At 35.1% G+C, this 20139-nt stretch overlaps 1 protein-coding gene across 1 annotated transcript; it reads right to left on the bottom strand.

Annotated features, from left to right (window-relative positions):
• Window positions 1-18104: 18104 nt before the first annotated feature.
• Window positions 18105-19896, bottom strand: LOC136236017 (tryptophan N-monooxygenase CYP79A68-like). The gene is made up of 2 exons (XM_066026137.1): window positions 18901-19896; window positions 18105-18737 (listed from the first exon to the last, which is right to left on the bottom strand). Exons 1-2 carry the CDS (start codon window positions 19894-19896, stop codon window positions 18105-18107), a joined length of 1629 nt encoding a protein of 542 aa, XP_065882209.1.
• Between the last annotated feature and the right edge of the window lie 243 nt (window positions 19897-20139).

Below are 20139 nucleotides of genomic sequence, written 5' to 3'. Positions count from 1 at the left end.
GATCATAAAGTGTTCATACAAGCATGAAGTGAGACTAAACTTTATGATAAACTAATAAACTTGAAACCACCCCAAGTCAAGTGATATGCCCAGGATTGACATATCACTATTGAGACTTGCATGTAACAATGTCTTCTGTCCGACAGAAAGCTGATCTCACAAGCTTTATATATACAAATATCTGGATAGTTACGTGGATCCAATGAAAGGGAGTTCATTAGGATTGGGGATCCGATTTGAGATAACAGGATGGGTAGATTCATCCTTGGTCATATGTTCATCTCATTGGTATTAATAGGTATAACTAATCCTCAGACTCAAAGGAATGTTAATTGGTCATTCTGAATTACTGAATGTGAGACTTTGATCCTGTTGTAACACGATCCTTAACAGAGATGACTCTGGGGTGTGAACAGCAAAGGTTGGGTGTCACAGGAGGTAATTTCAGGATAGTTATACATTGGATTGAGCATTTATCACTCCCGATAAATGGGAGATACATCCAAGGATCGCTTGTGAAAGACTCGACTCTAAATCCTTGCAAGGTGATAGCTTAAGACTTGAAATACAGATTTCACTTAACCTATCTATTTGAGTTGACTCGGCCTGTACAAGTAAAACGAACGTCTCGCTATATGTGACTTGACATCATCCATAGTCATAAGATTCAGTTCAAGGATGTAGTTGATAAAGGATCGAATTATACTGTAACTAATACGGAAAGGTTAACGACAGAATCAACCTGTCTTCTTATGGCTCTGGGGGAATGATTACGGACTTGCTAATCACATACTCTGTACATCATTCCGTTATGCAAAGATTAAATATAATTCTTTGAAAGTTAATTTAATAGTTGCATACGGCAAGAAGTAATAGGAACCTAATGGGTCACACATAAGACTTGGAACCTAAAAGAGAGATAGATGTTAATTAATTGATGGAAGCACAATTGAGCCCAATGAGGCCCATGGACCATAGGGGGGGTCAAAATTCATGTATAATACATGAATGATTAATTTGATTTTAATCAATCCTAATTAGATTAGGATTATGAATTAAATTATTAAAAGATAAATAAGTTAGGAGTTTTAATTAGATTATAATACTCCTATTATTATCCAATAAGGTTATTATTATTATCCTTAATATATTAGATATATAATGAGATAATAATTAGGAATTCTATTCCGAATTGAATTCCTATTCAGTAACCTAATTCTATCTAACTAGTGATTAGATACAAAAGATTATAAATACACCCCCCCCCTATATAGGAATTTCGGCTAACACAAGCTAAAATCCCTAGAGTGATTTTCGAAATCTACTATAGTGCAAGAGAGAGAATTTTCGACCCCCAGTTCAAGGACGAGATTTTCTACGGCTTCCTTCCGATCAATTGATTTCGTCTTTTTCTTTTATCATTGATCTTGTGTTGATTAATTAGAGGCAATCTATTTTGGTTGCTATTCAACGGTTGATTCTAACTTAATCTTCCTGTGTTTTATTTTGTGCTTGGGAACTCGGAGAAGAGTTGTGGACACTTCATTAACAACGGTAGATTGATCATCAAAAGGTAATTCTTCTTATCCCTCTTTATATGAAATAACGATTAACGGATCCTAGGGCTAATGGAAATAGGTTAAAATTTTTATATTTCCGCTGCTATACCTTAGCCTAATTTCCAACAAAAAGTGCTTTTCTTAATGGATTTATAAACGAAGAGGTATATGTTAGTCAGCCTCCTGGGTTTGAAGATCCAAAGTCTCCAAACCACGTTTATAAACTCAAAAAGGCCTTGTACGGCCTGAAACAAGCACCCCGTGCTTGGTACGAAAGGTTGACCAATTTCCTGCTGATCAGGAACTATGTCAGAGGCAAAGCTGACACAACCTTATTCATTAAGAAGAAGGGTAAAAATACCCTACTGGCACAAATTTACGTAGATGATATAATATTTGGTGCTACTGACGAATCTATGTGCAAAGAATTTAGTAAACAGATGCAAACTGAGTTCGAAATGTCTATGATGGGCGAACTCAACTTCTTCCTTGGACTTCAAATCAAGCAAGGGAAGAATGGCATCTTCATTAGTCAGTCTAAGTACGCCAAGAAAATGTTAAAGAAATTTGATATGGAAGAATGCAAGCCCATATCTACACCAATGGGTACTGACACTGTCTTGTGCACGAATGAGAAAGGTAAGTCAGTAGACAGTAAGTTATATCGAGGTATGATTGGCTCTCTACTCTATCTTATTGCTAGTAGACCTGATATTCAGTACTCAGTATGCTATTGCGCTAGATACCAAGATGACCCCAGAGAATCACACCTTATAGCTATGAAAAGAATTTTTAGATATTTGCAGAGCTCAGTTAATGCAGGTTTATGGTATCCAAACTCAAATGACTTTACACTCATTGGATACACTGATGCTGACTATGGACAGGACAAGCTAGAGCGTAAGAGTACTTCTAGAGGATGTCATTTCCTTGGAAGTTGTCTAGTGTCTTGGTTCAGCAAGAAGCAGTCATCAGTTGCCCTGTCTACAACTGAAGCTAAGTACATTGCTGCTGGAAGCTGTGTGGCCCAAGTCCTATGGATTAAGCAACAGCTTGAGGATTACGGAGTCAAAACAGAAACAATTGAAGTCAAGTGCGATAACAAAAGCGCTATTGACCTATCCAAAAATCCAATCCCACAGCAGAATGAAGCATGTCAGCATAAGGCATCACTTCATCAGAGACCATGTACTCAAGGGTGAGATCAAGCTGACCTATGTACCAACAGATGAACAGCTTGCGGATATCTTCACTAAGCCTCTGGCTCATGAGCAATTCAGCATATTAAGGGAAGCTATCGGTATGTGCAATCCCGTTTAATAAATTCTTGATCAAATGTTGAATGATTATACTATATGCCGAGTAGTTATCGCATGCTAAGTAACTCACTCAAACTGAGCTAAACTGTATAACATAGAATCACCCTATGCTGACTAGACATACATGTTGTGTGATTACTATAGGCTGAGTTACTTTTGTATGAAAATTTCTTCTACGTAAAACTGAGCACTCAGTATCTCAAACGTTTAGAATTCCAAATACTGAGCAAAATCCATTTCACATTAAATGCTAGCACACGCGCCATAAATAGCCACCTAGGATGATGCAAGCGTAACAATTAGAAAATAAATGCGCCGAACATGTCATAAATGCAAGATTATTGTTGTTTGATCATCTCGAGGTAAAACGGCTACTCCAACGTATCAGATCAACTCGACATCTCTATAAATAGTGGACGGATTCCCACTCACATCTCTTTACATTTGAAATCTCTGGCATCTGATTTCCGTCTCTCTCTTAAATCTTCAAATACCCTAAAAAATCTCTGAGAAAACCATGTCGGACTCTCAAAACATCTCCGGTGCCGATTATGACCAAAATCGCTCCGACGAAAACCCTCCATCTCCTGCTCAGCAGGAATACATCGAGACTCCCACCAAGTCTCAAGAACATGGTCAGCATGACCAGTCTAAGGTCATTACTCCGAGTAAGAAACCCCAGGCTGACCAAGCAACATCCTCAAAGAAACAGAAGAAAAAGGAGAAGAATCCCATCGAAAGAACATACTCTCTTGTCTTCAGTAGTGTAAAGGGCTGGAAGATCGACCATTCTTGCTGGTTCTCTAAGGGGTTTGTAGAAGCCGAAAAACCTTTTTGCGAATGGATTTCGAAAAATGGCTGGGCCAGACTGTTTTCTCTTTGAGAACCCACTTATCCCGAATTGGTAAAGGAATTCTACGCCAATTTACAAGCTGCTAATGATGACACTGACTACATGGTCACGAAGGTCCGAGGGAAAGAAATCTTCGTCAATCCTCCCTATCTCGCTAAACTCCTCAAACTGACCAATGGAGGAGCCAAACTCAGAACCACGAATGACCATACCAAAATTGACTATCCCGTGGAGTTTTGTAAACCGATAGATCACAAAGGAGAAATCGCTAGCACTTCTATGGGTCAGAATCAGAAGATGGCCCATTATATTCTGACAAACTTCATTTTCCCAAAGGTCAATTCCACATCCTCAGCATCTAATTTTGAGCAGTGCTTCATTTGGCACATGCTGACCTACCAGCCACTCAACATGCATGTGTTCCTCATCGGTGCTTTCCAACGAAGTACGGGCACACTCAGGTTAGGTTCACTAATCACCAAGATACTCAAAGACTACAGGGTGAACTTAGTTGAGGAAATAAATGTTTGGGGTACAAAAATTACTGCGGCCGTATTGTTCGGTTTGGCCTATGACCAACCCATTAGACCCAAGAAAGGAAAGGGGGCTGTAACAGAGGAAGCAGATAATGTGGCTGAAGGGACAAAGGGCATGCTGACCAGAAAGGGAAAGAAAGTAAACCAAGCCCGCATTGACCGCGCTAAGGAGGATAAAAAGAGGAAAGCTGACCAGTCAGCAAAGGATGTCAACACAGCTCCGAAGAAGCTGAGAATAATATCTAGTGCTAAGAAAGTTGATGCTGAGCACGGTCAGCAGGTACCTAAGTCAACAGAGAAAAGGCCAGTTGAGCCTGAGGAAGTCGAAATTGAGGAAATTCCGGAGACACCTCTGAGGAAGAAGAAGAAAGCATCTGGTCTGACCCCGATCGATGCACTGCCTCTTGACTGTGTAATCTCTGAAGATTCACACTTTGTAAGAAGTCAAGAGATTGATCTTGAGAAAACACCCTTTGACCAGGAAGATGAATTGGGAGATTTTGGAAGTCAGTTCGATGCTGAGAGAACAGGTAATGTTGATGATGAGCAAGATAAGGATGTTGTTGAGCAAACTAAGTCAATTGATGCTGAGCTAACTGAACCACAAGCTGACCAAGCAGTGAGAGTTCAAGCTGTGAGGAGTGTTAATGCTACCCTAGGGCTCAATTCTTCATCTGAGTCTATTGACTCAATTGCTGCTAACCCCTCACCTCCAACCAGAACGGTCAGTTCTGAAAAGCGTTTCAAACGCAAAGCTCACAAGTCCAACTCCCTAGACCTATTGGCTGATTCTCCACTTAGAGAACCAATCACTGACCTAACTGTACTTCAGTATGAATTCTTCTCCTCCGTCGTCGAGCCAACTCCAGATAAACTCACACAAAAGCAAGCCTCTGTTACTCATACTGAGGAACAAGCCAAGACTCTTGAAAATCCAATTTCTGCCGAGCAAGAGCTCGAAGTTCAAGCTGCTCAAAAAGGTGAGCGAGCAAAGCAAAATCTTGTCCAAGTAAGTTCTGAAGTGTCTCCTCCTGCACCAACTCAACTTCAGACTAATACTGAGCAGGTCAACATCTCTGTCGATCCACCTCTTCCTAACCCAGTATCGCAGAATGTTGAACAGTCAGCTCCTGGTGCTGACTTAAACAAAAGTCCAGTTGTTGACCAAGCTGGCCCATCTGGTTCTGGAAAACAACCTACTCCTCCACCATCTGGTACTACTCAAATTCCGGCCGCTGAGCAAAATCCTGAGACAACTTATGCTTACCTACATGCAACTGAGTCTGGGCGCAAAATCATTGACTCAGCTCAATCCCTACTCCAGGATTTTAACCAATCTCATGCCGATGCTGTTGGGTCTGTTAATGTTGAGTCAACACAACTTTCTTCTGTCACTCAGCTCCTGAATGAGATCAAGGGTCTCAAAGATCTTGTGAGTGTCATGACCACCTTTCAATCTCAACAATCCAAGCAAGACTCAATAATGAAGCTGGCTGAACTCCAGTTAATGATGGTAAACCACATGGATTCCCTCCAAGGACAAATCAACAATCTTTCAGCTGTGAATTCGGCATATGCAACTTCTGTTGAGTTGAATCAACACTTCACCAAGCTGCACTCTAAGCTGACCGGTGCTAGTGAGTTAATTTCCTCCTCTTCCCAGTGTTCCATCGAGCAAATTGGCGAAGCCATCCGTCTACTCAACTTGAGTAAAGAAGGGATGGATACTGACCTGGTGAAGACTAATGAAATTCTACAATACTCGCAAGCCACATTCAAACACGTCCGCTATACCAATGCCCAACGTCAGTTCTAAGATTCGGCTTTACTCAAAATGTATCATCAAGCTTATGCCAAGATGACTGACACGCTCACCTGGATCGGGAAATCACAAGAATATATACTCAGTATGCTTAGTGCATCCATTCGAGTCCCCGGATCCGTTATAGACGATGGCGTTCCTGTTTTCGACGGTCTCAGGGAGAGCACGAAACAACTTAAGGCGTACTCAGTGAGATTGACTCGTGTTGTTCTTAATGACACCTTCGCTCCTCTTCAGCCCGATGCTGGCAAAACGGGGGAGAAAGACCATGCTGATGGAACTCAGCAAAACTTGGGGCAAGCATCCGGTAGTCAGCAACAACGAAACGCCAAAGGAAAAGGCATTGCTACCAAGCCCAAGTCAACAGGAGGAAATAGATTAGTTAAATCCTAGAACTTGGCTTGTAATGTTTATTTGGCGTATTCTATCTTTTTGTATGTTGACTAAGTATCTATCTTAAAGCATCTTTTATTTCAAACTGACTTATCTACATGTGATGCTTATTTATTGTGCTATATGCTGAACTATCTTAAAAGAACAAACACACTAAAATTAAAAGGGAATATGCATGAGAAAAATGCTCAACACACACTTACTCTGATACATGAATACATTTGCTCTAATACATGAATCCATATATGTAATCTCTCTAATACCTAAACTGATCGTGTATCAAAATGAGTAAATACATGTTCCAAGTATTAAACTCTTCTGAAAGCAGACCTAGGCTTATCTGAATTAGATCTTGGAAGGTCTAGAATTGAACTAAGTCAGTATAGGCATGTCTTACCTTTTACTCGATTAAATCTTAGAAGGTTTAGAGTTAAGATAATGGATGCAACCCTTATGGGGGAGTAATTTCAGAAGAATGAAAGATAATTCAATCATGGGGAATTTCAAAACTGAGCTCCATAACTAAATATTTTGCCAACATCAAAATGGGGGAGTTTGTTGAAACACCTTTCCACATAATTTTGATTTGACAAAATGATTTAAGTTAATCCATGATTAAGACATTTAAATTTAAGTGCTTTGATTTAATTGTACTAATGGGTTTGTTCAATGTTAAGTATAAAAATATTTATAAGAACAGGAATCAAGTAAGACAGAACTTAGTCAGCATAGCATGGGCTGAGTAAAGAAAAACTCAGTACGAAAGAAGGAAAGTCTTCTTCAGTATCGAAGCTTACAAATGAAGATGATCACAGAAGCTGAGTAGAAATCAACTCAACATGAAAGAAGAGAAGTCTTCTTTGGAACTATATCTTGCAGAACGAAGCAAACCTTGGAAGCTGAGTGAAAAAGCAACTCAGTATCGGAAATAGCAATGATCAAAGACAATGGCTATCAAAGTCAAGCTGTGTGTTTTTCAGGACAGCATTAATGATCTGTTTGCTAAAAGACAAGATCCGACAGAGATCTGCGCTAAATCAGAAAGCTTTGGAAATATGCATGTATACAGTTTCGAGACGCATGGGTCAATTGTCCGCTAACTAAAAGGCGAAATCTGTGCTAGAAGACAAACCTGTGAGAAAGAGACAAGCCTGGTGCCTGCCGAATTCAGACGACAGGATTGGCCTGCAAATCTGAAGCTGACCAGAACAATGATGTAAGCAAAGAGCCGTTTGAATTCAATGGATAGATCCGAATTCAAATGATTGTGTCTTCAGATTTCATCTATAAAAGGACAAGTACACTTCTTGGATCCTTGGCCGAAATACAAGAGAAAAAGAATATACATACAAAGCACATCAAAACAAGAAAAAGATCTTACACCAAATTTCCATTTCTGTGTAAAAGCTAGATTGATTTTGTAATCATCTAAAGTGTTCTTTGTTTGAAAAAGAACAAGTTTGTATCAATTGTAAAATTGAGAGAGTGGTGCTGAGTACTCGGTTTTAAGTACTCAGCGGTAGAGAAATCTAGGTGTTCGGTTATAGCACTTAGTAGGAGTTGAGTAGACGAATAGAGGACGGTACTCTTGCATATTCAACTGCCTTGTAAACGGTTTGTGCTCTACCTTTAAAAGCTCAATATTGGATTGAAAAAGCCCGGAGGGATTCTGGGGACTGGACGTAGGCGGAGAGGCCGAACCAGGATAAGTCATGCTGAGTAATTTCTAACTCTCTCTCAATATATATATCTATATGTGTTGCTTGCTATATTTACTCAGCATATAAATTGTTTAAGCTGACACTGAGTAAATCAGAGTGTTGAGTTGGAAGCTGACTACAAAAGTGTCATTTCCCAACTCGCAAGTAAAACAGTTCTAGTCAGTATCTGACTAAACCCGTCTTATGCCTCACTCGGCCATGCTGACCAAAACTGAGTTGTGAAACTTAAAGAATTATATCAAGTCAGCATAATTAAAACGAAAAAGTTATATTAGTTCCTAACCCCCCCCCCCCCCCCCTTGGAACTAATTACACGGGACCAACAAAGTAGGTAGTCCCGATGCAGATGGTGACCAATACGTAAATCACAAACCTGAGCCAATAGTATCCGAAATCTCTTGATATTTTGATGAATGAACGTTTAGTTAAAGTAAAGGCCTGAATCAAGAAACTAGCTTGACTTCCACCTACAACTAGCACAGTTCCTTTCTGTGACACATTCAAAAAATTTGCTATATTCAATATGGGGATCAATCAAACACATTCAAAAACTCGCTTTCTTAGTCTTCTTCTTCTGTTATTTTTTTATCTTTTTGAATAAGTTATACAATTGAAGAAGCTAGAAATGGGCAAATCGTTGATCCCAAATGGCCAATCCCAGATAATGAAAGCTGGTCGAAGATGTTTAAAAAGGGAGAAAAGCAATAACAATCGGAAAAACGAGATGAAGAAAGAAGTCGACTAACGATATTCTTGAATAGAGTTTACCTGAAGATTGAGCGAGAAGATGAGCCACCACAGATGAGAGAAGAGAAGAAGCATGAACGCTGCTGCGATTTTCTCAGATCTGAGATGGGCACCACCCAAACGGTTACCGCACAAACCCATATTTAGATAAAGTTTAGGTTTCATGGTGAGAGGAGCGATTGGTGGAACAGAGTCAACGAGAGGGAAGTTAGATTTTTTTTATTTGCTTTAGCATAATTAAAATTTATTTTGGAGGGAAATGTTGGAGCCAAAATATTCGGTATCAATTAACGAGGGGAGTTTAATAATAACGACTCTAATTTTTTGTGGTTAATAAATGATAGATATATAACGAGGGTAATATATGTTAATAACAATAGTATTTATATACGGTCATTAATAATGTAATTTTTAACGGGGGTAATTTTTTACCTACGTTAGAAGGACTTTTTTACGAGGGTATCAAAGAACCTGTCGTTAAATTTGGTCGTTATAAAACAAATTTCTTATAGTGCAAGATGATTCAGGATACGTAGGAAGCTTGATAGAATTATCGAGTCCAAGCTAAATAATTAAATAACATTTGGGTAGTCCAAATAAATTTTTATTCTATTACTGTTAGAAGTTTGTTATCCTCTCTACCGTTCATATCTGATGTCGTTAAGCGTAGAATTTGACAAATGTTTTTTCAATCAAATTCTAGCCCTCCTCAAATTTTTTTTTCTCTTGCTTTCTAAAATCTTTGATAAATCTATGAAGGTGAAATAAGTATGTCTTTTATTTTAAATTTTATTTCGTTTATATCGTAGTTTGATGGTGGTGAAGCTCTTAGCCTAGTGGTTAAAAGTTTACCTATGATCAGGGAGGTCATGGGTTCGAATCACATCCGGGTCTGGTGTGGATTTTTCTTTCTTCTTTAATGTAAGCGCATTGTGCGCAAATTTTTTTAAAAAAAATATATAGTAGTTTGATGGTTTAAATATTGTGTTAATTATTAGAACAAAAAATTAAATATATTATAAAAAAAATTCAGTTATATTGGTTTTAATGCTATTTATTAAAGTTAAATGAATGGATTTTGAAAGGATCCTTATACATATTTTATCGTTATATAATTTTTTTTGGGATATTTTGCAAGTTATTTTATTATATTTATTCAATATATATATATATATATATATATATATATATATATATAAATTTTTTTCAATTATATTGGTTTTAATGATATTTATTAAAGTTAAATGAATAGAATTTGAATGGATCCTTATATATTTTTTGTCAATGTGTTATATATTTTTTTTAGTTATATTGGTTTTAATGTTATTTATTAAAGTTAAATAAAAGGAATTTAAATGGATCCTCACATATTTTTGGATGTAAGAAAAAGCATTGACATGAAAAAAAATGAAGAATGATGAGAAGAGAAATGGAATAGGTGTAGGAAATTTGGAAGAGACATGATCTCCATGGCTACACTGAATTTTTAAAGCTCAATTTTATACATTCCAAACCCTTAGTTAGTCCATTTCCTATTTATAAGCAGATCAGGTTATTACTTGAAGGTACAGATATTATTATCTATAACAATAACATCAATAGGTAAGTGTAATAATAATAAGCATTTCCTTTAGAAAAGAGGGTATCATTTAGAGTAATTGTAAGTGTATGATGGGTATTTAATATATTTTTAACCCACAAAAACTCTCAATGCTACTAAGATGAATCTCATAATGAAAATACTCAAAATGCTCTCTAGAGAAATTATACAAAACGCTTTGTGTACTATTTACTCTGTACACTGGGTCAATAATTTAACAACATGATATATGATACTTTAAGAATATTTTATGGAAAATCTTTTATACGTGGACCAATATCATCATTCGGATCTGAAAGATTCACATATACCGTCCCATCTATAAGAAAAAATTTCCCTAAAGATGTGAACGACACCCTCCAACTACGTGGAAGAATCTCCACCATTCGTCCCAATAGCCGTATTGTCGAGAATGAACAACCATAATCCAAGATAAACGGTTGCGCAAAGGATAGAGGACAAAGAATAGAGTGTGCCCCCTGACACACTAGAGGCCAGAAGGCCTCATGCCCAATGAAACAAGGATACCTGATTGCACACTTACTACATAACAGGATGAACCACCTAACGGCGTAAGAGACAGAGCATGGCAGAGCTTACTGAAGGTTGACATGTGTTAGTTGACTCATTAGGGCGAATTCCTAGAATGATGATGATTACCCTTGACAGTCATTATAAATAGAAAAGGTATATCATCCATATTATAAGAAAATAGGCAAACAGCGCGCATCGGAAATATAATTTTTTTTTTTCTTATTTCTTTTAACCAATAATCTCTTAATCGTTATTTCATATCAAAGAGGAACAAAAGTATATACATTTATGAAGAAATATCTATTGTTGCTATGAGAATGAACAGGTAATAATCAAAAGTATGATGGATGAGAATGAAGAAGAATTATATTGAATTAAGCTTTTTAGTGTTTTCTTGAGCAGGATGAGGTATATCTTTTTTTAGTTTTACTCAAAGAAATAAGTTAATTTATAGTTACTATTAACTATGTTTTACTCAGTTCAAAAGCTGAAGATTGAACTACAGTTGTTTTGCGGCGAATTTGGAGTTACGGTCTATATATAGTTCAAACGTTGTTTATATTTAATGTACCTTTAATGGCTTTTTTTGCTTTTAATAGTCATTTTCTTGCTTTTAATAGTCATTTTCCTGCCTTCATGGACTATGTATTAGGCTTTGCCTATATGTATGTAAGGTTATATTCCTTACTGGTCTCTTATGTACTTGCTATTTTATGATTTAATGAAATATTAGTATTACTATAAAAAAAAACTATGTTTGATGAGTTTGGCAGTATGTACTTTACAAAATCGAAATGTTAAATTTATTATTGTAAAAACTAAATTTTAAATAGAAAATTAAAATAGGAAGAACACGTATAATTTTTAGTGTTTATATACTACAAATAATCCTTTGCTATATTAAATTTCTAATATAATTTGAATTGCTTTTAATATTTCAAATTCATTGATAAATTAGAAATTCCTATAAATAAAAATTATATAATATGATATACAAAAATGTTGGAATATAACTTTTCAGGTTTTACTAACATTAGAAATATTTGCGTATCTCAATAAAATTCTAAAATAAATAATAATATCTACTATACAAATTTACCACGACATATACAAAAGAAAAACTCTATCTTTTTATAAAATTCTAAAATAAATAATAATATCTACTATACAAATTTACCACGACATATATAAAAGAAAAAGTCTATCTTTTTATCTATGTGAAGTAATAAATTAAATTTCTTTTAGTATATGACTTTTTTTTAGTTCAGTTGTCTAAATTATAAAATTTTATTTATTTCTTATGTTCTAGAACTATCTTTTTTATTTTATAAATTTAATAATAATTACTCTTAATTAACAGTGCTTAAACATTCAATTTCTAAAACTCTTCATCTACCTAGGGGTGTTGCTACTTACCGCCTGTAAATTACCTACCGCTCCCATTTGGACAATTTTAAAAGAAAAAAAACAGCAATTTTAAATTGGTCTAGGTGGGTGCCAGATTCGTCTAGCCAATAGGTTGGGCGGATCCAGCACCCGCCCAGCCAACGGCTTGGGCAGTACGCCCAAGCCATTGGCTGGGCGGATGCTGGATCTGCCCAGACCAGTGGTTGGGCGGGTGCTGGATCCGCCCAGTCCATTGGCTGGGCGGATCTAGCACCCACCTAGACCAAAATTGGGCCTGGGCATAATCGTAGACTTTTTAGCGATGGAAAATAAAATATTCTCTAATTTTTTGTGACGAAAAATGCTAATCGTCACAAAAAATATGCATTATATTCATGATTTTTTTGAAAAAAAAATGTACATTTTATTGTTTCCGACTCATAATCATCCATTTTCGGGATTCGGATTGTCACATATCAATTATTTTCATAATTTCAATTATTATTGTTCGAGTTTGTGATTTTAGAAAAAGAATTTTTAGTTTTTTATCAAAACTTTTAGAAGGGCAAAAAATTCCAAATGAAGGCGGTAATAATAATTTGGGAGCGGTATCGAGGAATTCACTCTGCCTATCATAACTATTAATCAATGTAGTATTTTGTCTCAAAGCAGCAGTGAAGATAACTTATTACATCTCAATTTTAATTATAATCTAATTATTAATTATTAAGATGTATCTACAAATTTTCAAAATGGCAGGCAGTGAGATAAAGTCCTATAAAATAGTAATTTATGACCATTTACCCGTTAAAAATCATTATATAAAACATCTGCTACCATATTAATAATAAAATAATTTATCTATTACTATTAAATAATATTACAACTAATTCAAAAATTATATCAATAACCTAAATATTATTATTAAAAAATTATTAATAGCACATTATTTGAAACTATTAGTCATAAAATTAAATTGTAAAGGGAAAATTATAAAATTGGATAAAATAGGAGACCCATTTACGTATTTAACCCATTTGCTTCTATTACATATCTAGACTATATTTTTATGACTTTCCAAAAATACCTTTTATATATATATATAACATTTAGAAATTTCTTATTCTTTTTCTTTCTCCTTCCGTCTGACTTCGCATATGTGACTTTTACTTCGCAAATTCGCAATATGCTAATTCGCATACTTCGTATATGCTAATTCGCATACTTCGCAAAGACTCTTTATCCTTTACCTTTACTTCCTCCTCTTCCCTCTCTCTCTCTCTCTTCAAGATCAAAATCAGAGTTTCCCTTCCATTTCTACCTCCTTCTTTCTCCCTTCCATTTCTACCTCCTTCTCTCTTCCATTTCTGAAACTTCAGCCGCCTTTTTAGTGTCGTCTCCGCCTTTTCTCCTCCTTTTCTTTCGTTTACTTCCACGGCTGCCGATATTTTTCTTTCCTCCGATGACAACAACGGCGACGATAGTGAACCACGTCCGCCTTTGTTGGTATGCTCTCTTCCTTCTTCGACTTTCTCTTCCTTTTTCTTTGAGTTTTTGTCTCGTTTGGATTTAAAATTCGAACCTTCTTTCTTTTCGGTTTCTATTTCATCATCCTCTCTTATTTAAGTTTTCAGATTCAGAACAATCAAGATCATTGGTCGGCGATGAGTGAATCTGGTGGCTTTTCCTCCATGTATGATGATCAACGGCGGACGAAATCTTTCCCGTGGAGTTCGGCGGACGTTGTAGTTGCGATGGGTGGTGGCAGACAATGGTGGACAGAGTCCGACAAGGGGAAGATGAAAGGTTAGGGTATTTTGAAAAAGTCACAAAAATAAAGTCTAGATATGTAATAGGTTGAATAAATGGGTTAAATATGTAAATGGATCTCCATTTGACCCAGTTTTGTAATTTTTCCAATTATAAAATAACTCGAGCAATGTTCGATTATTCTACTCATTTATAGCATCTCCATGAAACTTATTCGTTAGGTTCTTAAGTTACAATTTAAGGAGTGAGCGTTAAAAACCAACTCAACAGCCTCTTAGTAGCTCCTCAAATCTTCTATTCCCTCCTCATTATTGAGAAGCATCTCTCTACTCTTAGATACTTCTCAAATTATTTTATTAATAATTTATTATTGAGTACTCTCTTCTCCTATTATTGATAAATATAACAATATATTACTAATTTTAATGATAAAAAATAAATAATAAATGAGTATGAAGAGTAAGGCTCTGTTCTTTATCGCTGAAAAAAACTGAACTGAACTGAACTGAACTGAATTGAACTGAACTGAACTGAACTGAATTGAACTGAACTGAACTGAATACTGCTGAATACTGAACTGAATTTAACTGAATACTACTGAATACTGAACTTAACTGAATGCTACTGAACTTAACTGAATGCTACCGAACTTAACCGAACTTAACAATAATGATTGATATTAGACTTTAAAATAATTTTCATGATAATATTGGACATTAATGAACTTATAATAATAATAATGGTTCTAATAAATTTAATAATATCAATAATAAATAAATATATTATTAAAGATAAAACTAAATTGAATATCAAATTAAAACCCGGGATGATAAAATCTTGGCTCGATAAAAGCCTATGAAATTAAATAAAAATAAGTCTAATTTAAATTAAAAATACAAATTACATACAAACACAAATTTATATATAATTTAAAGCCTATGAAATTAAATACAAATCTTCATATGAATACAAACTCTTAACTTTTTATTTTAATTAAGGGTTAAAGTGCAAAAATAACGTTTTGGGTCAGAAGTAATTTTACCTCTAACGTCTAAAATGGTGGAATTTTATCCCTAACATTGATAAATTGGATAAATTTGAGAAATAATTCATAATATGGATGCAATTCCTAATTTTTAAATATGGATGCATACTTTAGTTTTATTTTTTTTTATTAAACCATATATATTTTAATAAACTATCATTTCTTGACTTTTATCTAATTTATAGATAATGATAAACTATAAATAATAATAATAATAAATAATGATAAATTATAGATAAATAATAATTATTATTATAATAAATTATATATAAATAATGATAATATAATAAATAATGATAAATTATAGATAAATAATAATAATTATTATAATAAATTATATATAAATAATGATAATATAATAAATAATGATAAATTACTGAATACTGAAACTGAATGCTGAAACTGGATGTTGAAACTGGATGCTGAAACTGAATGCTGAACTGAACTGAACTGAATTGAACTGAATTGAACTGAACTGAACTGAACTAATTGTTACTAAAATTAAGTGATAAAAAACAGGACCTAATAGTCATTCCTTAAATCATTAAAAATCAATTATTTATATTATGCTTTTTGAGAGTGAATTAAAAGTATCTTTGATTGATTGAAGATGCTCTAATATATAATAACTATTCATGTCATACAAAATGAATTATAAGTTTTAGACACCCCGCTACAAAGAATTCATGATTAACTTAAAGACTAAATTCCAACAATTGTGTGTCAAACTTTCATATCATGTCTTTATTTGATTGAGGGCTCATAAAAATCAATTTTAAGAAAACAAAATGTAAATAAAATTTCATGACTATCCTCAACCTATTAAAGAACAAAATTAAAGGGATCCCAAAACCCACCACGGTGGCCAATTTATGAAATTGGATTTGACAATTCATGGATGAAAGGAAAAATAGGGTGATTAACAACATTTTTATATAATATATATTTTAGTTGTTATATTTTAATAGTATACTGTTTAATTTTTAATTTTTGTTTTATTCAAATATTTAGTTCCTAACAAATTTGAATGATTAAACAGTTTAATCTTTCTAAAGGGACTAAAATATTGAATAAAATAAAATTTAAAGACTAAAAAGTGTTTTATTAAAATAGGATAATTAATTAGTGTACAGTAAAATATCTGTGTATGAATACTCTATATAGTAATAACTTCTATTTTGTTATAAAAAGACTAGATCCCAACTTGGACCAGTTATAAATAGGAATAACCTCCCAAACGTTATTTCTTATACACTTTTCAAGTCCCACCTTTAGAAACTATGCCTCTATATAGTAGTAATTATATATTTATATATATATATATATATATATATATATATATTAAGAATTCGAACTAAATTATAAAATATTGAAATTTTGGAAACACAAACTCCCCCCTTCTTTTTGTTTGTTCTCCTTCCTCTTCTCTTGTTCAAGTACTCATTTTTCGTTTATTAATATATTGCGGGTTTGTCCGTTCTTGGGCCATGGGTGCTCATCCCGCCCAAGTTTTGTCTCGTCCCAATTTCTAGCAAAAAAAAATCTTAACCAATTTCAAGTGGTATTATTATTTCGTATTCCTTAACCATGCCTCCAAAAGAAAAAAAAAACGAGTTCATCTAACGGAAGGTATTCGTACTGAGCTGTGCAAAATAAAAGAATCAAATCCCAATTGGAATGAAAAGCAATTGGTAGAATGGTTGGAAAATACTTCTGGTCTCAAACAACTTTATATAAATATTTTCTTAATAATAATAATCAGAGAGTTCTTGTTATTATTAAAAATTTAAAATTTTATGTGTTGAGAAATTTTATTATACCAAACTCTATTTAGTAATAACCTCTTAATTGTTATACAAATAGCCCGGTCCCAAATGTATTCCTATATAGAGGTTTTACTGAATTAAGTAAAAATGTATAGACTAGTAAATTATTTACCGAAAATGTTGAATAAGAATTATGACTATTTTTATCTGAAAACATTTAATATCAGTTTTCTTAATAATTTGTGACACATATTTCCTCAAAAGCTACAAATTGTGGTTTTTTCTAAAAGCAGTTTTTCTTTTCTTTAAACAAACAAAACAGCTCAATCCAAATGTCACGGGGGTAATCCTAGGCCCAGCCTAAGCCCCGTGTGGCGCCTCGACTTCCCCAAGTCTCGGCCAGCCAACTTCTACCGAAGGGTCCCGTCAATGCCTCTGTCGGTATTCCGTCCTGGAAGGGTCTCCCTGTGGGGCAAGCCTCACCCTAGAATGGGCTCGCACTATGGGGCACTCACCGGCCCCCATAATGTCCGTAGGGTTCCACCCTACGGAGACATCCGCCTTCCTTCCGAATGACGTATGCCCGACTCTCCTAGTCTCTGGTAGACTAGGGCGGATCACTTAGGCCAGTACCGATTACTGACCCCAGGGGCGGCGGAGATCCATACGCCAGGGTAGTCCCTGTCCCCCTATAGTGTTTCTTATACCAACTCGGGTCCTCCCGGGATCAGCCTAGGAAAACTGACCCTCACCACATCCTCCAAGATCAAAGAAGAAATGAAGACCGGTGGAGAAGAAAAGGTAGAAAGGCCCAACAAACCAGAGTGCCCTTCCAACGCAAGACGGTCTGCGACGCGGTTCTGCTCCCTATAAATATGAGTGAACTTAATAGACTCAAAGGAGGACCCAATCCTTTTAATGCCTTTAATAATATTCAAGCTATTCCGACAGACAGACTTGCCCTCAGAATTTTCTAGCTTATAAGGAAAACAGTTTTTTATTTATCAAACACTGCTTTTAGAGTTCGGAAAAGTAATGTCAAATGTGCCCTAATTAAGCTGTGTAAACATATGATGGCAAACGAGGAGTTGCTAATGCAACCAAAGGCTTAGCAAGTGTAAGACTATTGACAGACTCAGTAAGATCAATACTTGTCTGATTAGATTCCTTACTCCAACTAAATCCTTGTAGAAGCCTAGCAAATAGCATCACAGTCATTGCTGTTCCCATTGCTATTCCTGGACATCCACGTTTTCCAGTGGTAAATGAGATAAATTTCAAATCAGGTTCAGACAAGTTAACCTGACCACATCCATCCTTCTTCAAATGCCGCTCGGGCTTGAACGTTTCAGGTTCATCCCAAACCTTAGGGTTCCGGCCAAGGCCAACACGACTCAGCAAAATATGGCTGCCTTTGGGGATGAAGTAGGCACCAACTGTTGTATCAGTCATGGCAACATGAGGAACATTGAACGGAGCAAGTGGGTGCATCCGAAACACTTCTCTTGCACATGCCTTTATGTAATTTAATTCTGAAAAATCTGATTCTTCAACTAGTCTCTCTTTTCCAACAACTCTATCTAATTCTTCTACGGCTTTCGCCATAATTTTTGGCTGGTTTATCATCTCCGCCAGTCCCCATTCCACGGCATTTGAAGGGTTATCGATTACTTCCAACATTATTTCCTGCAAACATGCATCAATTTTCCTGTTAATTCTATATCAAATTCTTATGTACTTTTTTGTATTAAAATATTTAATGCAACACTTTATAAGTGTTGCTTTACCTAACTAAAAGTAACATTTAATTATAAATGTTGCAATTATAAACAAAGAGAGATATTCTTACAGTTATTTGAGCTCCAATTTCTTCCTTGGAAAGTAAGGGTATACCATTAGCATCCTTTAATTCAATAAACATGTCAAGCAAGTCCTCAACTTCCTTCTTATTCCCAATTCTCCATTGTTCAAACCTTGATTCAATTATAGGATCTTGATATTTCTTCATAATCCTATTAGCTTCCTTAATAACTTTCTCATGCCCATCAATGTCAAATCCTAGCAACCATGGCAAATAATCAGAAACACAAAATGCATATATATAAGCAAGGGTAGTGAAAATTGCATCAACATGCTGTTCATCCTCAAAACATGGTCCTCCATCAATATTTTTTCCATCCCCAAAAGATCTCTTGTTGAACACTATATTCCTAATCAGATTTCCACCATAGTGTTGTGAGACGAAACGGATGTTTACTAGACCACCGTTTTCAAGTTTTGTACATAATTTATACACATATCGAACAAGGTGGTTTGCTTCTTCGCGCCTTTTCGAATAGAAAAACTTATGTTTCGCCGGAGAAAGCATTGCAGATACAAGAACTCTCTTCATTTTCTTCCATTGTTCCCCAAATGGACCAAATACTGTTGTCAAGTACCCGTTGCTAGTAATGCGTGTGGACATGCTAATAGGTCTGCTTGCAAAAACAGAATCTTGTGCTTTTAAGAATTGGCAGCTAATATTAGGACATGTCACTACTATTGTATGAACATTTCCTAGATGGATACAAGCAATTTCCGTGTCTAGTTCTTTCATAAGATTGTGAATCCATCGAAAGAAAGGCTTGTTTTTAAGCATCGCGGGCAAGCAGCCAACGATAGGCCATGGTTTCGGGCCAGGAGGTAATGGAAGTTGAGTTGATTTGTGGTCTACTAGGTTGAAGAATTTTAAGGAAGTAAGAAAAAGCATTGACATGAATAGAATGAAGAATGATGAGAAGAGAAATGGAATAGGTGTAGTAATATGGGAATAAGGTAGGAAATTTGGAAGAGACATGATCTCCATGGCTACACTGAATTTTTAAAGCTCAATTTTATACATTCCAAACCCTTAGTCCATTTCCTATTTATAAGCACATCAGGTTATTACTTGAAGGCACAGATATTATTATTCATAACAATAACATCAATAAGTAAGTGTAATAATAATAAGCCTTTCCTTTAGAAAAGAGGGTATCATTTAGAGTAATTGTAAGTGTATGATGGGTATTTAATATATTTTTAACCCACAAAAACTCTCAATACTAAG

The sequence above is a fragment of the Euphorbia lathyris genome, chromosome 7 (genome assembly GCF_963576675.1).
Source record: "Euphorbia lathyris chromosome 7, ddEupLath1.1, whole genome shotgun sequence".
Taxonomy (NCBI): Eukaryota; Viridiplantae; Streptophyta; class Magnoliopsida; order Malpighiales; family Euphorbiaceae; genus Euphorbia; species Euphorbia lathyris.
Note: the sequence above shows the minus strand (reverse complement) of the source record. Positions and strands in the feature narration are given on the sequence as shown.

Bases quoted from the DNA above. Each gene is read 5' to 3' on its own strand.
- LOC136236017 (XM_066026137.1), bottom strand. From the start codon at position 19,896: ATGGAGATCATGTCTCTTCCAAATTTCCTACCTTATTCCCATATTACT. The intron at 18,738-18,900 runs GTAAGAATATCT...GCATGTTTGCAG, and splicing joins AAATTGGAGCTCAAATAACT to GAAATAATGTTGGAAGTAAT.